Source organism: Ischnura elegans, chromosome 11 (assembly GCF_921293095.1).
Source record: "Ischnura elegans chromosome 11, ioIscEleg1.1, whole genome shotgun sequence".
Taxonomy (NCBI): Eukaryota; Metazoa; Arthropoda; class Insecta; order Odonata; family Coenagrionidae; genus Ischnura; species Ischnura elegans.
This window is the reverse complement of record NC_060256.1, coordinates 91,505,537-91,530,287: the sequence shown is the minus strand read 5'-3', so window position 1 is coordinate 91,530,287 and position 24,751 is coordinate 91,505,537. Positions and strand designations below refer to the sequence as shown.

General features: G+C 37.4%; 1 protein-coding gene across 1 annotated transcript in view; it reads left to right on the top strand.

The window, feature by feature from the left end:
- Positions 1-24,751, top strand: part of LOC124167664 (hemicentin-1) — a 450,985-nt gene that overhangs the window by 250,211 nt on the left and 176,023 nt on the right. The window contains exon 5 of the mRNA XM_046545648.1: positions 21,004-21,134. Coding sequence (XP_046401604.1) covers positions 21,004-21,134 — 131 coding nt within the window. The remainder of the gene's footprint in view (positions 1-21,003; positions 21,135-24,751) is intronic.

Genomic DNA, 24,751 nt, shown 5'->3' with positions numbered 1-24,751 from the left:
TATGTTTAGCTATTTTTAATGGTAAACTCACAACTGTGATTATTACAACGATAAAAGTGATGAAACTGCTAAAAATCTATGTGTTTAATATTTTATTAGAAAAATGATATTTACATTTAGCAGCCAAAAAGAGCCAATTCAATATCACGCATTGCCGTGGAAGTCATGACTGTATTATGCTCAGCATTCTTCTTAAATTTTTCTCAGTGGAATTTATGTATTTTCTTTTTAACTATTAACACATTATTTGCGGATGACTTGAATTCAAGGCATTGGTCCCCTTGTATTTCATAGCCCGCCATTTGTCTCCGCGTCTTCGGCTAGACGCCGCAATTGTGCCCAACGTCACAGTGTCTTTCGCAGTGATCGGAAACGCGTCGTTTGCTTGCAGCAGAATTTTTGCCTCCACACTGCATATGACATTATTGCAAAAAATTAGTGATTTGATAATTTTTTTCAGCATTGAGTGTGATAATCTCCTCTTATTTTCTAGCTTAGCACCTTAACAATTTTTAATCGAACAAGATGATGCATCACTTACAATGGACCGATCGAATTTTGATTTCTTCTTGAAGTATCCCTCATGCTTAATCAAATATTATGTTCGCGATCATCTTTAACATTTCTACCTGTATCCAGACTAGAATGTTTTCATTGAATGTCTGCATGTCAAAGATGATTAGCAAGTTAATTTACGAGAAAGTACTGAGGTGCTCTTTGATCTATCTTTCAGTCTTATACGAAAATAGCAACAAAAATTCAAGATGGTGAGGCAAGTTTTAGTTGTTAAGATTTCAGTAATTCAGGCCTTTCGAGCGGGAGTAATGTGTCTTCTTACGCCCTGAAAAGGCGTGTTAAGTATATGTTCTTTAACTGTCAGGTCTCGGAAGCAAGCCCTAATGCAACAGGGTCAAAGCGAGTTCAACCCAAATGTTTTCTCTCACTTCGCACCTTCCTAGGGACAGAATTAGTCTCTTATTGTTCCGGATCAATTTGAACGGGACCACTTTTGGGGGGGGGGGTTGTTTTAAACTTCCGACAATCGATTCAAGTTTCGAGAGAGTAATGGACTTTCTTTTTTTTCGAAGAGTTCTGCGTGCGCGTCGTGGATCGTATCGTGATAAGAGCTGATTTTCTCCGGGTCCCTTGTCCTCCATTTCTTCCGAGTGGAGTTCGCGTTAGGCACTTCTCTTTTCTTTTTTTTTCTTTTTTTGATGATATCCATTGTGACTCGAGCTTTTCCCTCATTTTCACCCTTTATCTGTTCCCCTGTCTCCTATTCCGAGGGTGTGAAAATATTTCCTCAGCACAGAAATGAGATTCGATAAAAGTCTCTCCACCTCGTGCAAACTTTTCCGAAAGTAGGCAAATTTTTTAGGCTGTCGCGAGACCATTTACTATATCCAACCCCGGCGCCGGCGGTTTGTATCTTTCCACCTTTTTAAATAGTTGATGAATGAATGCCGCGAAAAGATTCGCATTGCTCTTCTGTGTGACACGTGGGGAATTCCTGCTGTTAGTCGCAAAAAGCGGAAGTTCTTCCATTTTCGCCCATATTTTTAATCTTTTGATATTTATATTTATACCACGAGGCATAAATAACAAGCCATTACATGCACCTGAGTGCTTATTCGCAAAAAAAAACAAAAGAAAGTTCTTTCTGGTTTAACACGAGATTAATATCGCTAATCCCTTTTATTTTCTTTTGGATTCTCGCCGGTAATTCCATCAAAAAATATCTCCGATGGAATTATTTGTCGTTCCGTAACTGCATTTATTACAGACAATAATCAGGAAAATAGTGGTTTTAATTGATTGCGGTGCGGCTCAATTTGAATAATTGGATTAATTTCAATCGATGTAGGTTGCACTCGCCATGGAAACGGAATTATCCGAAAATATTGTTCTTCTTTTGTTTTTTGAATTGAAATTAATGAATGTTTTCAAAAGATTTCAGTTTAAATAGGCTCGATGGATATTTTACCCCACCATTATTCCACTGTATCATTATTTAGACGTGAAAATTTAATTTATAATGTAATCGGCAAATGAATAAATTATTCGCCAATAACCATTACAGGATTATCTAGTCATTTTGAAACGAAATTTCATTGTGCCTACGTGAAATGGGCTTGGGTTGTAATCTTCACTTTACCATACTCATCTTGAAATTATTTCATTTCCCGCCGGATCTAATCTAAATACAGATGGCTTTCGGTGAATTGCATGGAGCCTTTATTACATCTAGGTCTCCACAGCAAGCGTAACTCATGTGAGCCTCGCTGTCGCTGGATTATGCCACGAGCACTGCATTAGCTTTGCCAATTTACCCTACCGAAACGCTAATCCATTCCCTACATGGCAAGTAAAGCCGCGCTTAAGGGATAGGTCACATAGCTCTTAGCATAGGTTACCTGCATTCATATTTATGGCCGGGAGTTTAGTCGTACCTTCTATAGCAAATGTTTCAAAGATAGTAGGCACAAATTCTTATCTCAAGTGAAGTATTGGTTTTGGGAACAAGCAAGTGATTTAGGCATTGCTTACGTATGATTGCGGTTCATAAAGTCTCTTGCTGTAAAATAGAGTATTTTCCCAATTTTTTGTGCAAAGAAAAAATATTTGACGCATAAAATTTCCGTAATTATCACTGGGCAAATTTCGAAGAACGGCATTCGGAAGATCCCCTGAGGATGATCAGCAAGTCGGCAGACATGGACGACATCAACCGGTGGAAAACTCGAGAAACTTTTCTAAACCTGATTCACGTTGCCACTTAGGACGTCTTCTGTTGGGTTACAAATATGTCCGTAACGCGGCGCTTGGTAGATGTGGAGCGATGCGTTTGTTCTCAGTATTTGCTGGAGAGCGTATATGCATTCGCAAAGAATAGCATTGTAAAGTAATGGATTTGATATATTATATAGTCGAAAATTTGAATTTTGGGATATCGCCCGCAATAGGGTGGTTTCCTATTATTTTTTTATTGCCTAAATGGAAAGATTATTGCTCCTGGAGTACGCATTTCACGCTCTTAGATTTTCGAATGACGATATCTATTTTTCGCGATATAACGAAAAGTGAAAATTTTCAAGCGCGCGAAAACGCGACGGCTAAGTAGGAATGCTGGGAAAACACCGTGTGACGTATTTCTGGCTCCAGCTATCGGCGTGTGGGGTGACCTTGGGGCGGGGCTTGAGCGCCGATATGACGCAGGCTGCTAGCAGGTTGCGCTTGGCTTAAATAAGGATTATTATTCCCCTATCAAACGAAGGAAACTTTCCGAACTTGGGTAATTTTAATGGGTGAATATTAAGACATGTTTCCTAGAGGTCCGTGCCTCATGCATGCATTGGTAACCTCAGACGATATAAAACTCCTATCTACTCGTATATAAACTAGATCCCTGTGACGCAACGTGGAGTGGAATCGCATGAGCGCCAATCTGGCCTTTTTCAAATGCGGTTAAAATTGACCATTGCCATTCGTTTAAACCGGGATTTCTAAAACCAAATAATTTGTATATTATGAATACACTAATGGTGGGAAAGGAATCGCAATCAATGCGTTTCGTTTTCTTTGATGAAGGAAACTACCCTATTACAGTCTGTTTCCATTTGGAATCCGGATCGATCCGACGACAAAGTCGTGAGGAGAAGCACAAGGAGGTTGACCGCGATTTGAGAACACCTTTTTAACGGTTTTTATAATGCGAGAAGCCACCGCTAGCGTCGCGCCTGTTGGAAATGGAGAATGGGGCCTCCTTTTGGCTGGAGGGGAAGAATAAATGTGGAGGATGGGAGAAGTGAGAAAGGTATTTCCGGATCGGGTTACATGAAAGCAAATGGAAATGGATATCTTTCAGATTATCACATTTCCTTTCGCCCGTTCTCATTAGCGCGCCGTCAGTGGACTACCTCCTTCCCCTGTTCAGGACGCCGGCCGCTAGTATGAGTCACCTTGTGAACTCAAGGGTTATAAGCAATAACTTATCCTTTTTAATGTTGTACCTCAACCAGGGATGACGACTTACAAAAAATATTGGGGAGGGCCCAACCGGGGATCTTGCCCCGGGAAATTTTATAAGTAGTGAGTTTTAAGTTTTTTAAGCATTTTAGAAGAGTCATATGATCAACATCGGAACCCTGATAACTCGATTTTCGATATCTGGACACTCCGGGGAAAATCGGCAAGCCTGGCATATTTTTTCCTCACACCCGTAACGAATTTTTGAGGGGGCTCGGGCCCCCTCAGGCCCCACGGAGTCGGCGCCACTGACCTCAACAGATATAAAAGATTAAATTCATCCAGTCATTTCAATTTTAATATCCTCGGCAGGTGACAACACATTCGGTAGCCAACTTGATAATCCTCGATTAAAGCTTTGAGACCCTTCGTATTTTCAGCAGACCCTAATGGATCACAAGAACAATTTCTGGTTACCCCAAGCCTGGCCTTATGCTCAAGATATTAGATGTTTTAAAAACTATTACATTTTATAAAACTTAGGAAAATAATCAAGGGGGTGTCAACTTTGAATTTCGTCTTTATTAAAAGTAGAAAAAGAAAGTAAAGTAAAATCAAAAAATTATGTCTTCCTCTTTCAATATCAAGTCAGCTCTGAAAGAATTATTCTTGAAAACGTGCTTATATAGCTTCAAGAGTTAAAATAACATCTAGCTATTAGTATATGGCTCATGAAATATCACCCATAGATTTTTTACTCTCCTATATTCGGTACATCTCTGTCTTAGATGACGTTTCTGAGCCGATGTTCCATGATTAGACGGTAACTCGTGAGGAAAAAACTTTAAAAAAATATCAATTAGGTGTCCGAAGTAGCGGTGATAACATCGTTATATCAGCGTCATGTATTTATATGATACAGTATTAATGTAGAAATCGGTATTTTGTATAATACAAGCGTTTTTTCCTCTCATAAAATAAAAGTCTACAGCTGTTTTAATAACGAATATTATTTATTTTTATATTTTTATAAATCCCCTGTGAACGCTTATATTATCATAAATTTGTATTTTACCAAGCTTGATAAATTTTTAATGATCCCTGCGGTCAAGAAAACCATTGATTAATTAGATTTAATGAGCACAGCGCGTTTATAGCAAATTAAATATGGCGGATTACCTATTTGCGCATTACTCTTGATGTAGACAAACTGGCGCGGTAGTTACTTCGAGGCCGTCGGAGATGTTTGCAATTTGCGGCCGGCTCATTGCGCGTATCGATAATTTCCGTTCTCGACGCTAACCTAGTTTGTCAGATTATCAAATCCGATGTCGGGACAAAGGACGTTTTCGGCCTCCACGGCAAATGCTACTGGCCAACAAGTGGATTTGTCATGGTCATTCGCTCGGACAGGAGTTGGGTTTTCGTTTTTCTCTTGTTTTTTTTTCTGTACGTGTGCGCATCTGTTCAAAGGTCTTGTTCAAATGAGAGAACAGCGGAATCAGAACTTCTCGCCTTTTAGCACATGTCCTCGTGGACAAAATTCCTCTCCCTCCCCAACCACGCTACCACGCTCTTTGACTTCATGTCTTTCCCCTTGCCTCATTTTCAACCTTGATAATCAATACCAGGATATCCGTAATGATTCATTTTATCGATATTGGCCTATAATAACATAGGATATTTTGTTTTCATTGATTTCATTTTCCCTTTTAAAATTAGAATGCAACATGGTGTATAAGTATTTTGTATGCAAGACATAATTTAAATTATTTCTTGAACTTTAGACTTAAGTTAGGGCCGGATTCGACTTTAAAATAAACGGATAAAATATTTGATTTCGTCAGTATAGAGTGATGTTGTAATTACTATGTTGATTAATCATTTTCTTACCCGAAGAGAGAAAATGTATGGTATTAAAAAATATTCGCACGAAGGCTCACAAAATATTTCTCGGAATTGAAAATTAAATTGAAAATGAACTCCTGAAAATGAAATTGGTCTTGCAACAATATGGTCGATAATAACTTTCATATTTATGTTTCATGGTGAGAAACTAAATTTACGATATTGCATGATGTAGTGGCGCAGGTCTAAAGTTAAATTTTCGTGATCGGCATCCGTCAGTAAGAGAATAATATCTATTTGAGCGAAAAATAAGTACGTTAAATTAATAAAATGTTTTCCATCCTAACATGTTTAGCTAAATATTTTTTAATACCTCGAATGTAAAAATTTCTGCATGAAATGTTTCATGGAAATGAGATACACAGTGCAATTATTTTTACGAATTCCACGTGCGAGACTATGAAAATGCATTCCTATTTTTTCGGAGAAATTAGTGAATCCGGAACTTTTCGCCTTTCATCGCATATTGTCCTCCTTCACGCGAATCCCATTCCTGCCTCGGCTACCCATCGAAGCTGTTTGACTCCATGCTTTCCCCCCCCCCCCCCCACCGCTGTCTGCCTCATTCCGAACCGCTGTTTTCTCATCGCCAATGCCCCGATAAGCCTTGATTTTTTCCCCATCAGTTGGGCAGCTCCCGATAATGAAAATTGCTCATACGAATTTGATGAGTTTCGGTACGTTGTACCTTGTGCTCATGTTGTCAACCCACGCGTCCATCCAGATTGTTGACAACCACCCTCGTCCTAATATGAGAACAGCAGCGCACAATGTCAGCCTTTTGTAGGTTTATGAGTGGGATATTCCTTCGTCAAAACCAGTAGAGTATTATCAGCATAGTGGTGAACTCAAATGCTGCGATTTTATCCATCATAACTAATCATCGTTTACTCTGTATCGAGTTTAAATGTTTATTATTTTTAGTGATGGAATTTATTTGCAATTCTTCGGTTAGATTTACTCAAAACACAAAAAGTTGCAAACAATAAAATCAATAATGCGTTTATTTAATGGATATAGCTTCCATAATTTCACTTTTACAGTCGCGAATCCATTCATATCTAGCTACATCGTGGAAGGTTGCTGAAATTGGACTCTATCCTAAATGGCACCACGTTTTCATTTTACCCCTATGGACATTACCTGGAGTTTGAGTTGGTTGTGCTAGGGGGCGATACCATCAAGGGAATTCCACCAGGTCAGACAGTCAGTCATTTTTCCGGTGTGGATGGTTATAAGTGTGATTGTTTTGTTTCTACTATAATTATTTAATTTCGTTTCGTACACTGCTGCACGAGTCAAAATATATACAAGCTTACCAATTTACTTCTTTATAATTCTACCAATCCACCAACAGGTTTACATTGCTGCCTAGGGTTACTAGATGTTGAAATAGAAACGTAAAGTGTACATAGCTGGTTGTATCAGTGTGAAGAGGTTCTTAGAAGAGTGGGAGAAAAGAGTCTCTTGATGAGGATAAGACGGAGAAACTGAGTTGGCCACATTATGAGACATGATGGCCTGTTGAAAATAATCGTAGAAGAGTGATGGAAAGAAGTGCAAGGGACGGACCCGAATGTGTTACGTAGGACAGGTTATGAAGGATGTAAAAGAGAAGAAATACGTCGCTATGAAAAGACTAGCTGATAGGAGAGAGGAATGGAGAGCTGCGTCAAACCAATATTAAGATTTATGATGATGACTTCATAAAGAACTATGTGCGGGGTGAGAAAGGTGAAGAATATCCTTCTTCATTTTCAATATCACATATTTCTTAACTCCGTTGAATTACACTTATGAGAAGTTAATACCATTCTATGAGATTTAGTGTATTTTTCTTCGGCTATATTTGGATTTTAACCGAGGATGTGTGTACATTTTTTGCAAGTCGTCCGCTATTGTGCGGGTGCATTGGCTAAAATATTTTTCTAGCTCGGAACATTCGCGGCAAGGGGTGGCTTACCTCTTGGCTTTAGTTCCGCATTTGGAAACGTTAAAGCTGGCTACTGTCTGGACCCTGATTTGAACCCTTTTCCGCTCAAGGGCTCTCCGCTGTCTGCACCCTAGAGAGAGAGAATGATATTGTTTGCTGCGGCGGCGGCGGCCCGTTCGAATTAATTCCGACTTTATCCCGCAGAGGGGGCGACATGAATAATGCAGGTCCTGCCGAAAACGCTTCCAATTTCCACCTCCAATCACCGTGCCTTCGATTTATTTATGCGTTGCTTCGACGGCCTATCCTTTTAATTGCGCTCTCAGATCCGCTATTTGCCCCGCGCACTTGTTCGCGGAAAGTGTAGTGTCGCAAGTTAATCCATCGCACGGACGGTGGTGATGAAGGTAGGCAAGTCCATATGTAACGCTCAAAGAGGTTGCGATTTCATTATATTATTTCATTATATCAAAGGGGTTGCAATTTCATTATATATTTCAATTATATTAACCATGTTATTCTAAATTAAGACTTATTTTACCAGGGTTGTTGGCCCCGTTTATCTCAACCTTGTCTGTGCTCGGATATACAGGGCTATCATGAACGAATGGGTGCGTGTTTGAATCTGGTTTAAATGAAAACAGAATTACTCTTAGTTTATGTTCATTTATTCGTGGAAATTTTCGTCTCAAATAGTTTTTTTTAATTAATAAAGTTCACCTCAGTCGCTCTGGAAGAGAGAAACCCGGCGTCGGTATTAGACTACTTCTAACGAAAGGCGCCGGTGGGACCACGGGTTAACGTCCCATCTGACGGACGGAATGTTGCACATGAAGTGCCCCTTTCAAGGAAATCAAGCAGGGTTGGGGCAGCCACTGAAAAATCTCTGACACCTCATCTCTACATTCCTTGCTATGAATTTCTGAAACCACGCCATTCTTGTATGATATTATGTGTTGAAAGGGAATGAATGGCTGTTATATGCATCTTTGGAACGCAATAATGATCATGATTTAAGGGCCTTAGGTGTTAAGCATACCCAACCGATTCGGTGTTCGGAATTCAATTCAAATTTACTAACTACATTAAAATTACATTTAGAATGTGCCTTAATTCGAAATGATAACAACAGATTGTCCTTATTCGAGTTTGTTTTAGAAATATGCGTGGTTTCAGTTTGGGAAATTTGTACGGTATAAGTGAGTGATTTATTGCTGGCTATCAGTTTTTAAAATATGATAATACTTTAAAGATGCCAAATTTTTTACTGGAAAGTTAATTGGTAGCAAAGATTGGATAAATAATCATGAGGCTCCTGATAAAGGAAATATATGAACTCATGTGCAGCTGAGATGTTGTACTGATATAAAATGTGAGAGAATTAATAAGTACTTTTTCGTATGGCGTGAAAGCAGAAATATGCTTAAATATCATATTTATATAAAAAAATAAGCATATGAACTCTAAAAGCTATCGATCTGTGAAGGAAATGAATAAATCATAGCTTTCTTATGTTAAAAGTAATGTTTCCAGATGTTTTAGTTATTTTTCAATATTAGTACCTAATTATCATTTGAGCCTTTTTTTCGCGTGCCTTGTACACTCATTAGCCAGCCACAAGTATTAGGTGTCGTCCATTTTAATATCTGAAAATACTACTTCTTCCATTTTAATACATAGGTATCTTCTTGTATTGTATACAGGATACTCAAAAATATTTAGAGAAACTTATTGGAATATTAACTTTTGGATTATACATTAGAAAATTAGTCTTACCTCTCTGCAATTGAATTGACTTTTGATGCCGCTTAATGGGTGAAACGCCGCTATTTCTAATGATCACTGATATTTATTGTGTTCGAATTCCTATGAATTTGTCGTCGCCATGTATACATTCACTCATCTCTTCCTATTTAATTGGAATTCATATTATGGCTGAGAAATCGATTTTTAGTTCGCGCGGTACAGAATCTTTCTGCGATTCATCTACAACGTTAAACAGATACATCTCATCGATAATTAATTATTTAATGAGAACAACTTTAACATAAATGGTATTTGAACCAAGGAAAAATTATTCTGGAAAGTTGATCAGCAAAATAGAGTGGATGAATAATTTTGAATGAATTTTGAATGAATTTTCCACTTTGGAGACGTTAATGTGACGAGAGAGAGAGGTATTTAATAGAAAGAAAACTCCTGCGAGGAGGAAGAAATTATCAAGAGGTTCAAAGATAAAGCTTAAGCCTTCTTAATTGGAATGATCAAGGGCAGACAAGAAGGAAATCAAATATGGCCCGAGGACTCGCGAAAGCTGTTTGTCAAAGACAGCGGTTATCGGGGAAAGTGAGTGGCAAGAAAAGTGTGATGTCGTATTAGTTTGCGATACTTGCGGGGAAAATCAGCCGGAGGACATGCGAGGAAGGAGGACTGAAGGCAGCCATTCGCGGAATCCAATTCAAGTTTTGAAAAGAAGAGAGACGGGGCTGTCTTTGCCTGGGGCTGCACGAAAAACAAATGATGTATGTCAACAAGACGTTCCTCTCTTGCACTTGGCATTCGAAAATTGACGGCATCTCCTGTCTATAGCGAATAAAATAACGAGTTCTTACTGATTGACGTTCCGCTTGAACGCGATTTCGCTCTCCCGTAAATGGAAATAAATGACTTTTTCTGCTAGAAGTTCACAAAACTTTTATACATGGATAAACTCATCTTAGCTTACGCTTATATTGTATAATGCTAAGAAATGTTGGAGGAGAAATCTTCCGTTTATTATTTGGCAATATAGCAGAGCTTTGTAAGTATATTTGAATGGCATAATACAAGTTTTTTTTTTGGTTTGATAAGGTCCAATAGAATAAAAATGAACAAAAAAGGGGAGTTATTCCTCTTTTTTTAAATCTGCTTAACCCTTAACCAGCGACGTGCAATTCTTGTTCCACTACCAGTGACGTGCGGTCTGGGAGACCGTAATAAATAAAAAATTCATAAAATATTGTTACGCCATTTTTATTGTTTTCTTTAATTTTTCTTAACTATTTTAAAACTTGTATTAAAATTTTTACACTCCCAATACGAACCAATTTGTCATAATAAAATGTGATTTGAAGCAGGATCAAAAAACTGATGCCAAAAACACTTGAGTTATAATTATTATATTTATGTATCAATATTTCGCCAGATTCAAAAAAGGCCTTAAATGTTAAAGTTGGAAGGCTAAGTAGTAAGTAGCCATGAAATTTATCTCGCTTATTCCTTTTCTTGATGCATTCTTAGTACGTGACGTGCGGTCTCACCGACCGCTAATCGAGTTCAATTGCAAATTTACAAAAATTAATAAAAGGAACGTTAAATTTTAAGAGTGGGATGTCCTTGTTATGCAAAAATATTAAGGTAAGGAGCATTATAGATATTTTGAAATCTTAATTTTAGCAACGCAGCGGTCTCTCAGACCGCACGTCACCGGTTAAGGGTTAAAAAAGAACCCCTTCTCCAAAAAGTCAATCAAAATAATATCGTTAACAGATAACACCATGTTCATAAAATGCTATAAGAGATTTTTTAGAAAAGATTTTTAAAAAATTAGGTTTACGAATGGATACTGGGTAAGTAATGCCTTCCAGGACGAATATTCACTTTTACCTGAGTGGTAGATTGAAAGCGTACATTTTATCGCTCGGAAAAAGTGTTCTTCTAAGTGCCTAATTCCAGCGCAACTTTTTTTTCAACTTTTTGGTCCAATACCAAAATGAGTATTTGTCTACTCAAAGACTTCAATTTTAGGCAGATTAACTATGTAAAAGGGGCCTTATCACTTGTTGTTTAATTTTGTATCCGTTATTACGATCTCTTGAAGCGTGCATCAGCTTCAGCAATTTCTTGCAGAAATTATGGCAATTTCTTAAAGTAACAGTTGCAAACATTCTGGCGAACCGAAGTTCGAAAATATGAGTTGGCTTATTATCTTACTAAAGCGGTAACAAATAACGTTCTACTGGTCTTACCTACTTTACTCATCTGTTTTAGCTGTAGTTCAGCATACGAAACATTCACCTTGTGAAACAAGGACATTTCAAATCAAGCCGATAACTATAAACAATTAATGGATTTCTTTTTTCATCGCATCACTTGATTCGGAGATCTCGCTTCAGCCATGTTGGAAGCAGGAAGTTGAGTTTCCAAAGATACCTTACGGATAACGTTTTCTCTTTCTTCTACAGGCTCCCATATTATCTTATACATCTTTTTCTGCTAACTCTGCATTCGTTTCTCCAGAAGTTTGTGTTGTTTTCACTGTTTACGTTTATTGCCGGGGGAAAATCCATTCGGTAGAACTCACGACCATTTTCGGTAACATTTATTTATATTGATTAAATAAAAATTTCCCTAAAATTCGTGAGATCCTTTGCCTACCCGATTTATTCAGTACAAATATTGAATTAAAAATATTATTTATGATATATTTTCATTATGACGGAAAATTATGACGTATTACGACTAGTGTCAGGAAATTGCTATTTTTGGGTTGAAAGAAAATGGATATTTTTTTCTAAGACTTTCGTTAAACTTTATCGCTTCATTTCATAGTATCTTCAGTGCCTTTTCACCAATTTAGCAAGCCAGGAATATGAGTGGGTCCAGATATCTTAGGTCATCGCATTTTTCCATTCATCCGCTAAGGCTCCACATATTTTTTTTCTGCCGCTCACTTCCCAAGGAGTCTGCATCATCCTCAGTTATTTATTTGTTGCATTTCAATTTCAATTACTTTCAATTTTCAATTAATTTAGTATCGTGGGCCATTTGACCCATGAGATAATTTACAAGTGCGCAGCAATTCAGTAAAAATCATTTGACAGAGGTTCAAAGAAAAAAACAAATGTGAATTCAAAAAAATAGAGAAAAAAAATAAAAAAACCAAAAACAAAATATAAACCTATACAATTATATGCATACAATTGCATCCCGAATGCGGATACCCGGGTATATAGCCACACAACATTTCCAGATATATTAAATACATTTGAAACAATATCACTATTTATTCAAAGGAAAATATTCAGGTGTAACAGAAAAACGTAGGACCAATAGAAAATTATATCATAAATACAGAATATATTCTCCCCTCATCACAGCTGTAATCAATCACTTCAGCATGGTTAGCTACACAGGGAATTGCTTTGAACTATCATTAAACAACTTTATGTATAATTATTCTTAAATACATGTATTGATGGCAAATTTCTTATTTCAACGGTTCTTGAATCGTCGAGAGGCTGTACTCCTGAATATTATGACTGACTCATACATTTTAAAAGCAGCAAATAACGCTTCGATCAAAAAACATCTTTTATTGATCTTGTTCACCTTATGCCTAATTTTTAGCTGAAATACAGCATTTTATATATTCAGCCTGGTAAATAAAAATCCGTGAAGAATGTTATAGGGTAAAGATTTTTTAGAGGCAATCGGTTCGTTTTTTCCCAGACTCCGATGATTTCATAGTGCTTTCCTCACCGCCGATTCAGCCGTGCATGTAGCGAGCAAGGGAGTTGAGAGGTCCCTCCCAAATATCTCAAGTTATCGCATTTTCCTCCTCTCTTCGCCATAAGGCCCCATATCTCCTCCTAGCTCGCTTTCTATATTCCTTTCGCCGCTATTTCGTTTCTCCCTAGAAGTCCTCCAGCCATTTCCTGGCAACGTTTCACTGGAGAAGGAAATGGAGGTTGAAATGAGCCCGCCATCTCCTCCCTGCGACACTTTTTTCCCCCCCGCCTCCTTCCAAATCTCTCCTCCCCGCGAGAATCTCACCCCATTGATCCGGAGGGGTTGAGGGGGGGGACCTACCGCTCCCCCGATAACGCCCTGACACCCTCTGCCCATCACACTCCGCATCCAACTACTCACCGCCCTCCCAACCGCTGCTGCTTCTTCCCGATATTAAATTTTCATCTTTCCCGCCCTAACACCTACTGCTGCTTCTTCCCTCCCTCCACTCTGCCCGACACCTTAAAAAAAAAATCCTCCAAACCGCCCACTTCGAACCATTTTCCTCCTCCGCTTCCCCGAACCGTTTTCTTCTCCTCCTCGAGTCGATTCTTTTCCTGAAATTTTCCACATTTTTTCCGCGCCTAGGTCGCATGAAATGGCTCTGTTGAGTGTCTATTACTGATAAGGCTGTTAAGGAATAGACCTCATAAACAGAATCCATGGCAATTGGTATTTAAAAATTCGGGCAATTTAAAATATGTTTTTATTTCTTTGTGTCACTGTTTTTAATGATTTTAAGTAATTTTTTTTTCAAACCATCCTCAAAAAAAAATTACTAAGAGTTTTTGGCGATACCTAAGCGTCCTTTTAAAACTTTCTCTTCATTTCAAAAAATGCTTTTTCAATGTGCCTCCCAGTCTCCCTTTATACCGCTGTCTCAGGGCGAAAATAATGAACGCTTGTATTTGGATTTAGGATAATAAGCGTGTGCACCATAATTTTGAAAGAATTAAAAATGCTTCTGGACAGAGCTGAGAAAAGTTACTCGTTGGGGGATCCGAACAGCACTTCTTGAATTTAAGCTCCGGGAAAGCCTCAGATATATCTTTCAGTGCATGTATTTTCATCGATGCGTTTCTATGTACTCTTAAAAGCTGCTGCTAGCAGCCTAATTCCAACCGTTTTCTTCGCTATCACTGAGGCTATGTTTATTCTACCTGAAAGACGCAAAGAATGCAAGCTATATCTGTAAAAGCGTGGAAATGACTAAGGGAATTTATCACAATGAAATTAATCAGAGTCGATAATTTTCATCTTTGTCTCACCTTGCTCGGGTGCACTGAATGATGAGGCTTTTTCATGCCTCTAATGTCACACTTCGTAACCTATACAGGGTGTTACAGGAGGAATTTGCATTGGTTCAGGAGGTGGGAGGAGAGGAAATTTTAAGTTTTTGTTCTATATTCGGTCGCAACACCTTAGTTACTGAGCTCAAGCAACGCACCCATTTTTTTGGATGCTCTTTGCAGTTACCATGGTTACGCTCGATAAAGTAGAGTGCATTAATGGAGGGGATCTGAAAGTTGTGCTGATTGTGCTTGAGATATGTTTAATTCATTGTATGCTATCCCCTAAGAGATTGGTACCTTTGTTTTACAATTGACTCCGATTAATCGTAAACATTTCAAGTATCGAGGAGGTTAGCTACAATAATGGAAGCTTGGCACAGATGAGGTACTTCAAATGCATGAATTCGCAGCAATTTTCGCTGAGAAACAAGCTACCATTCTCTTCGTGGATAGCATAAAATTAAAAAAAGCCCATATCAAGCAAATTTTAACGCGAGGAGTTTTTGAATATTGTCGCACATTTCTTGAGGTAAATAGTGGAAGAGCTCCCAACGTATCTCCTCTCGTATTTTCGGCTCCTTATATTTTTTGGCACGGCGCCGCGCCACAACTTCTACAACCGTCTCTCCGTGTTCTCGAACGGCCTTCGCTATCATCACTTCCCGCCGCGCAACGTGTGAACCGATGGCGCCCGCGAAAGGAGAAAAAAAATTGTTGGCAGTTTTAGCGATTCGCAGTGAGCTTATCGACACTCATTTGGTAGTTTCTCCCTCAGCACAGCATTGAGTTTGTGCTTCACGTTACTTTTTTTACATTACTCACGTATGAAGTAATTTTTTGCATCAGCTATATGGTATACTAGACGGTTTAACAAGGAGCTACACGTTACTTCAACTTGCATTCTATGCTAGACAGAATACTGTGCGAAATAACTACCCCATACCCAGAGAGAAATGAGTTATTGAACCGTCGTCGATTTGAGGTCGAAGTAGTCTTCGATAAAACGTCGATGGTAACACATCTATCGATGCCTATATGGTCAAAAAATCGATGTGTTTTCGATGTCGACGTCATCGACGTGATATCGACTACTTACCTGCCTTTTTTTGCATAGCGAATTTCGGTTGATTAAAATGCAATAGAAAACAGGATTTAATAACAATAAATAGCAATCTTTTCGACTAATAATGACCATCTATTGCGGCCACAACGACGGATCGAGCACGCAATGTGTAAACAAATGAAGGCTGAAATAATTAGGCGGTTTCAATTTTATATTCGCGAATTGTAACCACAAGTCCTGCATATTTATCTTGAATAATAAGCAGACATCCTTAAGAAAAAATGAAAGATCATGTTGACATCCGTGGCGCGAGTGCAAAGGTATTAAAATGAATCAGACGCAACAACGCCAATCTTAAGCATAATGTCACACATCACGCAGAAAATACTAAAAACTGTGACACAAGTAAGAAGGTCCGGTGTATCTGAGGCAAATGTGTGAGCATGGAAATCTGCACAGCACAAACACAGCACCAACAACTACCGACACACGTTTCAACCGGCTTTTCGACTCTTCTTCAGCAACTGCCTTCAAGCTTGAACGTCACGCGCTTCCTGTCAAGTTACTGAATGAAAAGGAATCAACGATTGTTCTCCGAGATTGAAGCTAAAGTACGAAAATTAACAAAATAATTATTTAATTTTAGCTTTCTTATTTTTGTCTGATATATTTTAATAGCGTCTCTCAGTTAATTTTAAGACTTCAAAACTACTTCACTATGCCCCCCTCCACCAATCAACACCCTGACTTATCAGAATAGCACGTCGAAAAATTGTCGATTGAACAAATAAAATCGACTTCGACCGCATAACGATCTTTAGACGTCGAATCGACTTAGATTCGAGGTAGATTCGATGATCCATTTCTCACTGTGATAGGACAATCCATGTAATAAGAGAAACCTGGGATGAGCATGATTCTCCGTACTTGTACTAGAGCGATTACTTCCGATATACCCTGCAAATTACTCTCGGTTCATGATGATACTTATTATGAAATCAGAAATTAAAACTAGTTTACTATTTTGAATTGTTGATACCACACGCAAGTTGATTCAATAATTGCTTATCTTTTATTACCCGTTTTTATTAGATTGGAAATAAGATTACCATTTTTAAAATGAGTTGCTGAAGATCTACGTTGTATATTCAAACATACATTATCATCTTCGTAATTTTTGCCAAGGTTACGCCTACAGTTGGTATGAAATGCGGAAGCCAGGAAACGACTCGAAAGATAAATGGCTGTCGTCATGATTATTGGAGTCAAACAGTAGCATAATTTTACTTTCGAACCAATGACCTCTAATATTAGAGCCTAACGTTGCTGCATTTTTCGGTCGTATACGATAGAGTATTAGGTTGCCATGAAAACCACGAGTACGGAAACAAGTAAAATATCTATTCTTCCGAGCTCTAAAGTTCTGTCTAAAGTTATGAATTATGAAGGCCTATTACGCAAGAGGTTAATTTATGAAAAAGAACTGAACCAAGATTTTGTATATTATATTTTAAATGATCTTCTTCGGGGGGATACCAACCTTTCTTGGGGGATTTGGGGACAATGAATTGAAATAAATCCATCGCGATATCCGACTTAAAAATTTATGGCACAGTTTCATCCCGTGAAAAGATATGAAGTATGGGGAGCGTCACGATGCGTTATCTTCAACCTGTCGCTCGCGATATATAACGCGCACAAGTTGGCGAGAACGTGTGCGGATCATACCGAAAGGGTTACGACCAGAAGGTAACGATTTGAAGCGATCGCTTTTACGTGGAAGTGTGACGTCATCAATCATCCCTTTCAAGAGGAGGATAAATCCCTAAGGGAAGGAAAGGGGTGGAGAATAAACTAGAGGGAGAGGAAGAGAGGGCGGGGGTTGTTTTTAAACTCCTCCAACCACATTCCTGGAGAGACGAAATCGTATTCTCAACCGGGGTCACGGCGCCGGGAAGAAATGGGTGCGCGCCTATCTGGTTTCAACTGTTTCTTTTTTTCCTTCGAATTTTTATTTCCTCTTAGCAATCACGTCCGAACGAAAAGACGTCTTCGGTGCCTTTTCGATTATTTTTTTTCGTTAACCTTCTTGAATCATCCTTTCTGCTTCTCCTTGCGTTAGGAGGAGGAAGGTCTCCGATGCTTTTGCTGTCTCCTGCAGGCCTTTCGAAGCCGAACACACGTGGGAGGAATCCTAATGTTATACCGCTCGAATGGGGAATACCGCCGTTGCACCACGGAAAAGGAGAAGTGCAGGAAGGAGCAGCGGATTTAATTTGCGTTTGACGAATCCCTCGCGTGCGTCGGAGACGGGTTGGAAACAGTTTTGGAGACGTTTTGAGGAATTCGCTCAGCGAATCGACGAGAAAAATGAGATTGGGAATATGGCGAGGGATGATGCTTAATGGGAATGGTGTGGGTGGAGAGAGAGACAGATGACAGTCGGAATTTAATACAATGGGAGACAAGCTTAATGATGAAGGCCTTACAACATGAATCAGTTCATAAAAGTGAGGAATAAATGGCGAGCCAGAATATTGCGAAAAGTTCTTTTTTTTATTCTCATGTTCGTAATTGAGATACCGTGCGCTTGTGCTATGATGATTAAAAGTCAACTGAAATTGTAATAGCATAACGCAAAATCTAGACTTATATTTCGTCGAATCATAAATATGTTTAGTATTACGATCGCGTGTTACAGTAACGTGTAAAAGTGTAAGAACGTGTAAAAAATTCGAACTGGAATAATTTTCCCAATTAATTTTTAATGCTTGTCTGGTTAACGTACTACTTTTTTTGTTTCATAAGGGATCGCGTGGATAGAAATTATTATTTTCCATACACCAAACTTTCTTGCCGTTCGATTCATACATTTTACTGGTGTTGTACCCCATAAATATGGGAGTGGTTTGGGAGGAGAGGCAGATAGATGACTGTCGAAATTAAGTAAAGGGAGAAATGATTATTGCTCCCCTTAAAAACTTCCCTTGATCGATAACGTCACTCTTCCACATAAAACCGATCCCTTAAAATTGTTACCTTTTGGTCGTAAGCCTTTTAGCTTTTAAAGTTGCTTTTAACTATTTTATTTCACTTTGTTTATTATGGTAGGCCATGACCCAGATAGAACGATTCTTCCCAGCATTTTGGCTTATCATTCAGTCTTCCAACTTTATTCAATGTATTTCATGGCCTATGGTGATTTCCCGGCGAATGACTCTCAGGGACTGCTCTCGGATTTCCAACCGGCTTATTGTCCCCATTTTTTATTAACTCGGATGAAAACCCAAGGGAAAATCCTGAGCTTAAGAGTAACTGTCTTCTCAGGTTAGCTCAGTTTAAGTGCTAGAAAAGCTGTAGCTGTAATCAATATGAGTGTTCGCGGTATAGAATCAGCCAGGAAGAAGAGTTTTCTTAGAATTAAATGTGACAAGAATCATATCACGTGTATTTATTTAATCGATTTTTGTCCTGAAATTCCGAAAAAATGTTTTTTTATTCCCTTTAACCCTTTATAACCCAACGTTGCTGCTAAGCAACATCACAAATGTTTAAACTTTCAGCTCTATTTAGGAAGCATCTAAACAAAAAATTATTTTGTAGTGTAAATTTTAAAGACGAAATATTTAGCTGTTAGTATGATTATCATTGAATGTAAAAGTTTCAAGTTTCCAAAATGAAAAATCTTGAAATTTGATTTCTCCCAGAAACAGCTCTGGGTTAGAAAGGGTTAAAGCCATAGAGAGTAAAATCTCTCACTTTGATACTTTTTAAAAGCCGAGGTAAAATTCGCAGTAATATCGCCTGTAAGCAGGGTAGTCTTCTGAGCCGAGAATATCGGAAGGTTTTAAGGAAATGGATGTTTATCTTTCGAGATGGGAGTTTGAAAAGAAATGGATTCTTAGATAAATGGAAATGACCACGTGGGAGAGAAATGAAGGTAGTGAAGCGTCAACACACGCATGGATAAGGTCATGTACAATATGACCCGTATCGCTCCTGAAGAAACATTCATGGATCACGTTCCTGTGCATCGAACTGGAACTGTTTCAAACTTTGTGACTGGTTTGATTTCTAGTACCACTTGCCTTTCTTGCACCACATTGATCGACATTTTCCAACATGTGACAAAATGTGAAGAGACAACATTTCACTGAAATGAACTCTTCTGGTGTAGGGACAATGACTTCAAATCGATTTTAAGCTTTAGTCATTATTTTTCAATCAACATACCAGATTATGATGCACTCTGTGTTAGATCAAATATGTGAATATTTGGCAAGGTTTGAATTAGTGAATAAATTGAGCATTGAACATCGTTTCACGTAACAAGTAATAATAGTGCATACTTGCTCTAAATAAAGTAATTCAATTTGAGCATAATTTTAAAGTTACAAAAATATTTTTTATGTGCTAGCATTTTAAGTGTTGCTCAGAATAAGTTAGAAGTGTGAGAGACATTATTGAGGCATTTGATATTAATTCGAGCCCACAAACCGTGGTTGAATTTTTTTCCTCAACCTAATCCCTAGGTATATGTAAAACATAGCTGTTTGATGCAGTTATGATTTTTAAATAATCTGTAGTCATAATGGTATGTAATACTCAATAATTTCAAATACTATTTTCGTCAATTAATTCTACAAGTCAAAACAAGGTCCACATTATAATATTAAGGGACATTTATGAGGGGAAAATATGAAATTAAAGAATAAAAGTGAAATGATGTTTAAATTTTTATTTATCTCAACGATGTTCTCTTAATATGAATGCAATATCGGCTTCTAAGTTGGGATGATATAATTGGCCTTCATTACTAATCGTTTTTTAATACGAACGGAATATAGGCTGTAATAGCCCATGGAGAAAGCTTCCTTAATTTTTTAATGCCCTCCAATATATTCTAGTGATACGGATCCTCATTTAAGGCTGTAATTTAAGCATAGAAAGCGGTAATAAATATTTTTAATAAAGTATTTTACTGTAAATAAAGGAATAAAACTTTGTCAGGTTCATTATCATATTAATATGGGCACGACCCGGGTTTCGTAACGTAGTTACATATTCAGGTGACTTATATACTTACTATTATACTAATGTGTGAACATATTTAATGTAATAGTTAACCTTACAAAGTTTTATTCCTTTATTTCTAGTATGGAGAGGTTTCACATAGTCAATCCTGAAGTTATCAATGTATGTTACTTTGCAAAGACGGCATTAGTATCTTCTGTTCTTCCAAGCCTTGTAAAGTTTCAGTGTGTAATATGAATTATTTTGTATCTTTTCAGATGTCCCGGAAGCAATCCTGATCCTAGGAACCTCGTTGAACCCGGATAATATTCGTGAGGGCTCAGATGTGTACTTCGACTGCAAAGTATCAGCGGTTCCCCCTGTTTACAAAGTGGAATGGAGGCATAATGTGAGTAAAACGTGGTATTTTAACCTCCCTGAGAACCTAAAAGTGTTCTTTTCCATCTACTTCCTTCCTTAACACTCATTCTGTCCTATTCGTAAGGAATTTTCATTAAATAAAAATATCTGTATGAGATTTGTTTGTTTGTTACACCAACGTTTGTAAACAATGAAACGGATTCCTTGCGGTATGTATAATTCCGGATTAGTTGCTGTTAAAAAATGTATCCTTAAAAGATCTTTAGAGATATATCTCTACATGGTTATTTTAATCGAAGTAAGTATGACAAATAAAGGTCTTCGAGAATATAAGAAGAGACATTTTGAAGTACGTTAATTTTAAATATCCATATTTATTCAACTTGGAGGTTATTTTAATCTTAAGTACTTGTTTGTTGCAATATAGTATTCTGGCCGTGGACTTAATAATTTTTACCAAACTGATGTCGAAAGAATATCATTTGATACAATTCAATGTTACCCATAACCCGTATTTTTATCATGTAAAAGTATAAATAGAATTTCGTTTGGGAAGGATGCTTGTTTATATTTCAATTTTTACTCTTTCATTTTCTTGATATGATTTTCATAGATATGCAGGATCTGCCAAGATAACACTCAAGCAAAATTTGGCTGTTGTAAAGTAATTTTGGGATATGTGTATTTATTTTGGTTTATCTTGAAGGTGGCTAATCCCGACTGTTCTGATTGAGAACGCTCAATCGTAAACTATGTGTGTGAAATGCATCCGTGGTATAATAATTGTAAAAGCCTGTTGTAGTAAGGAAGTCTTCTCAATATTTCTCTCATGCTCTCCTCATTAATTCTCGTAGTCCTCTGCAACATATTATGTCGAGTTCGATTGGAAGCTGCTGGCCTTCGAATGTGAACAAATGTTTGCCGTAAGGAATTTATTTTATAAATGGTATTGTTGTTAATAGCACTGGTTGGTATTAATGTAGATTTTTCAACGGGTCAATTATTTAAATCTTATAGGCGTTATAAGCATCAATTATCAACCGGTTTTCGTATAGTTCGTAAGATCAGTCGTAAAATTTGACGACCGTGTCGATACAGCTTTGGATTTGTCTCCTATGTCATTTAAATTAATAACCCACATTACAGAAGTGCAGCCAGAATTCGTATAAGGCCTACTCAAGGGGAAATAATTTCCCCAAGAATACTTCTACGAATGGATACCTAAATCTATGGATCATATGTTTCGTACATTTATTAAAAAATTGCTTGTGTTTTATCAACGCATTCTTCAGAGGACTTCAATTTCCAGTCGTGCTATGTCTGACAATGAGTCTTCGAGATGCTTTCTCGTTGATTCGACATCGTGCTCTGAAAATAAATAGAAATAATTGAAATGTTGATCAATTTTTCTCCCGCGGTAGAAATCAATTTTGTTGCGACGGCAAGTAAGCAGATGGAAAACAAAAGGATTCCAGTCGGAAAACACGAATTTAGGCGATAGACTCTAGTGTTCCCTCCTGAAATTTTCCGTTTCACAGTTTCGTATGTTATCTTTATTTCCGATGCATTTTATCGGTTTTTGGTCCTAAAAGAATCCCAGTTGATACTTTTACGTAAGACATCTTTCTCTGAATGTTCCGGGTGCTGCTTTCAGTATTTTCCCACTTCGCGTACATTTTTACCACTATTCCTGAGTCGAATGGGCAGATTTAACAAAATAATTTAAATATTATTTGTTAATTTTTCAATTATTTCTATTCTATTTTTATCTTTTGATATGGGCTCAGGCACGAAAAATACGTAGCGCAGAATGTTGACTACCATCTTTAGCATTGAGTAATGTACCAATATTCCCAACTTTTATTTTCCTTGTATCTTTAAAAATTTCTATTAATACCCTCTCTTCTAAGCGGAAGATATTTAATACACTTAGTAATAATAAGGCTACATTTGTTTATCTTGTTATGGAATAAATTACTTTTTCATTCGGTGTGTTTTTTCCATCCTTAGACCATTTAAAACAAGAAGAATATTAATTACATATCGGTGTATTTTAATAAAGAAAAGAATTTAACGAAATAGAAACCAATCTTTTCCAGGGTATATTTGATAAAGCCAAAATATTTCTATTCAAATAATTTCACACAGTGTTTAATGCAATTATTAATTATTCTGACCTTTCAATTGTCAATGCATGGGTTTTAAAGTGGTCAAATGCGATTATGGTTATTCTTTTTAGGTGTTGGATTTTGTCCGTAGTCAAAGTTTTACCTTAATACTACGAGTCTCGCCAGGCGACAGTTCAAATACGTCACCCGCGTTCAGAACGGTGAAACAATCACACCAAAGTATGGAGGTACCATTTACGTTTAGGAATTGCAAATGAAGCAAGTTAGAATATGCCTCGGGTGATGTTTGCCTCAGGCAAGTGTTAGGTATGCAGCGTTTAAACTTTATGTGTAATGTATTCGCAGTCTCACCATCTCAATCGGTCCTCCAATTCGTAAACTTGATTCATGTTCATACCTCGAGGCTAGGCTTAAATTCTCCGCAAATAATGAAGTGTCAACTTACCTGACGGTTCTCGGTAGCAATTTTCAAGTGTGCGTGGAGTTCCAGTGACACTAGGCTTGCCTCCATTGGTTAGCACTGTCTACGGGGATGATAAATAAGACCTGTCTATAAGTCCCTTCCGGGATAAACGAATTATACTTCTTAACTAGTCATAATTTGAATTTGTTTCTGTGCTAAAAACTGTTTCACTTGACTTTCCTGCGTGATGAGTCATAGAGTACTTAAACCATATAGAAACCCAAAAATTGGAAATGTTCACACCGTTCGTCAATTTAATTAATACATTTTTCCAATGGCTGTCTTAAACTTACTATTTTTGTTTATATGCCTTTCATTTCTTTATTTAAAGTAGTTAATTCTGAAAGCTATCTTTAAATAAAATTGGGCCATTTTTCTAACTCTCGCCGTGGCGTGTTGTAGACCCTGCAATATTTTAACGTACCGGTTGTATATACATGTACGGAATACATAGGAATGAGTTTTCCGAGCGAAAAGGTTGTGAAAATTTTTTAATTACTCTTAAAAAGTTTTATAAGCTAATTTCAGCTTCCTGGATTTTGTAACTCATTTATGGTACAGCAATTTTACGCATGGATGCTCGGTGCTGCAATAAAATTTGTGAATAGGTTACTTGTTTGAAAACTTGCTCGGAATACTCTTCCAAAAATAATATTTAGGTTCTTCATATGTCCTTCGTCGAAGCACCTATTCATGTATTACTTATAATTAAGCATAAATTGCATGAATGCTGTAGTTCATCACGACTTGGATCTCACTTTGGACAGTTATTTCAATGTACAAACAAGATATTCTGCTGAAATATAAATTTTGAAATGTCCTGCAAAATTCCACTTCATTCTCTTCAGCTATTTTTTTATTTATTTTTGAGCAGCGTACTGGTTGTGCCTCCTTAAACTAGGTCAATGTGGAATGAGGCCACTTTTCATTTGCATATTAGGCAGTTGCTTTCAGAGTCAAAATTTGAATATTCTCTGATATTTTTCGCACAAATTTTCAAGGCTCTGAAACGCCTCAATGGGGAAATAAATGGTTCATCTGATAAGGCTGGTG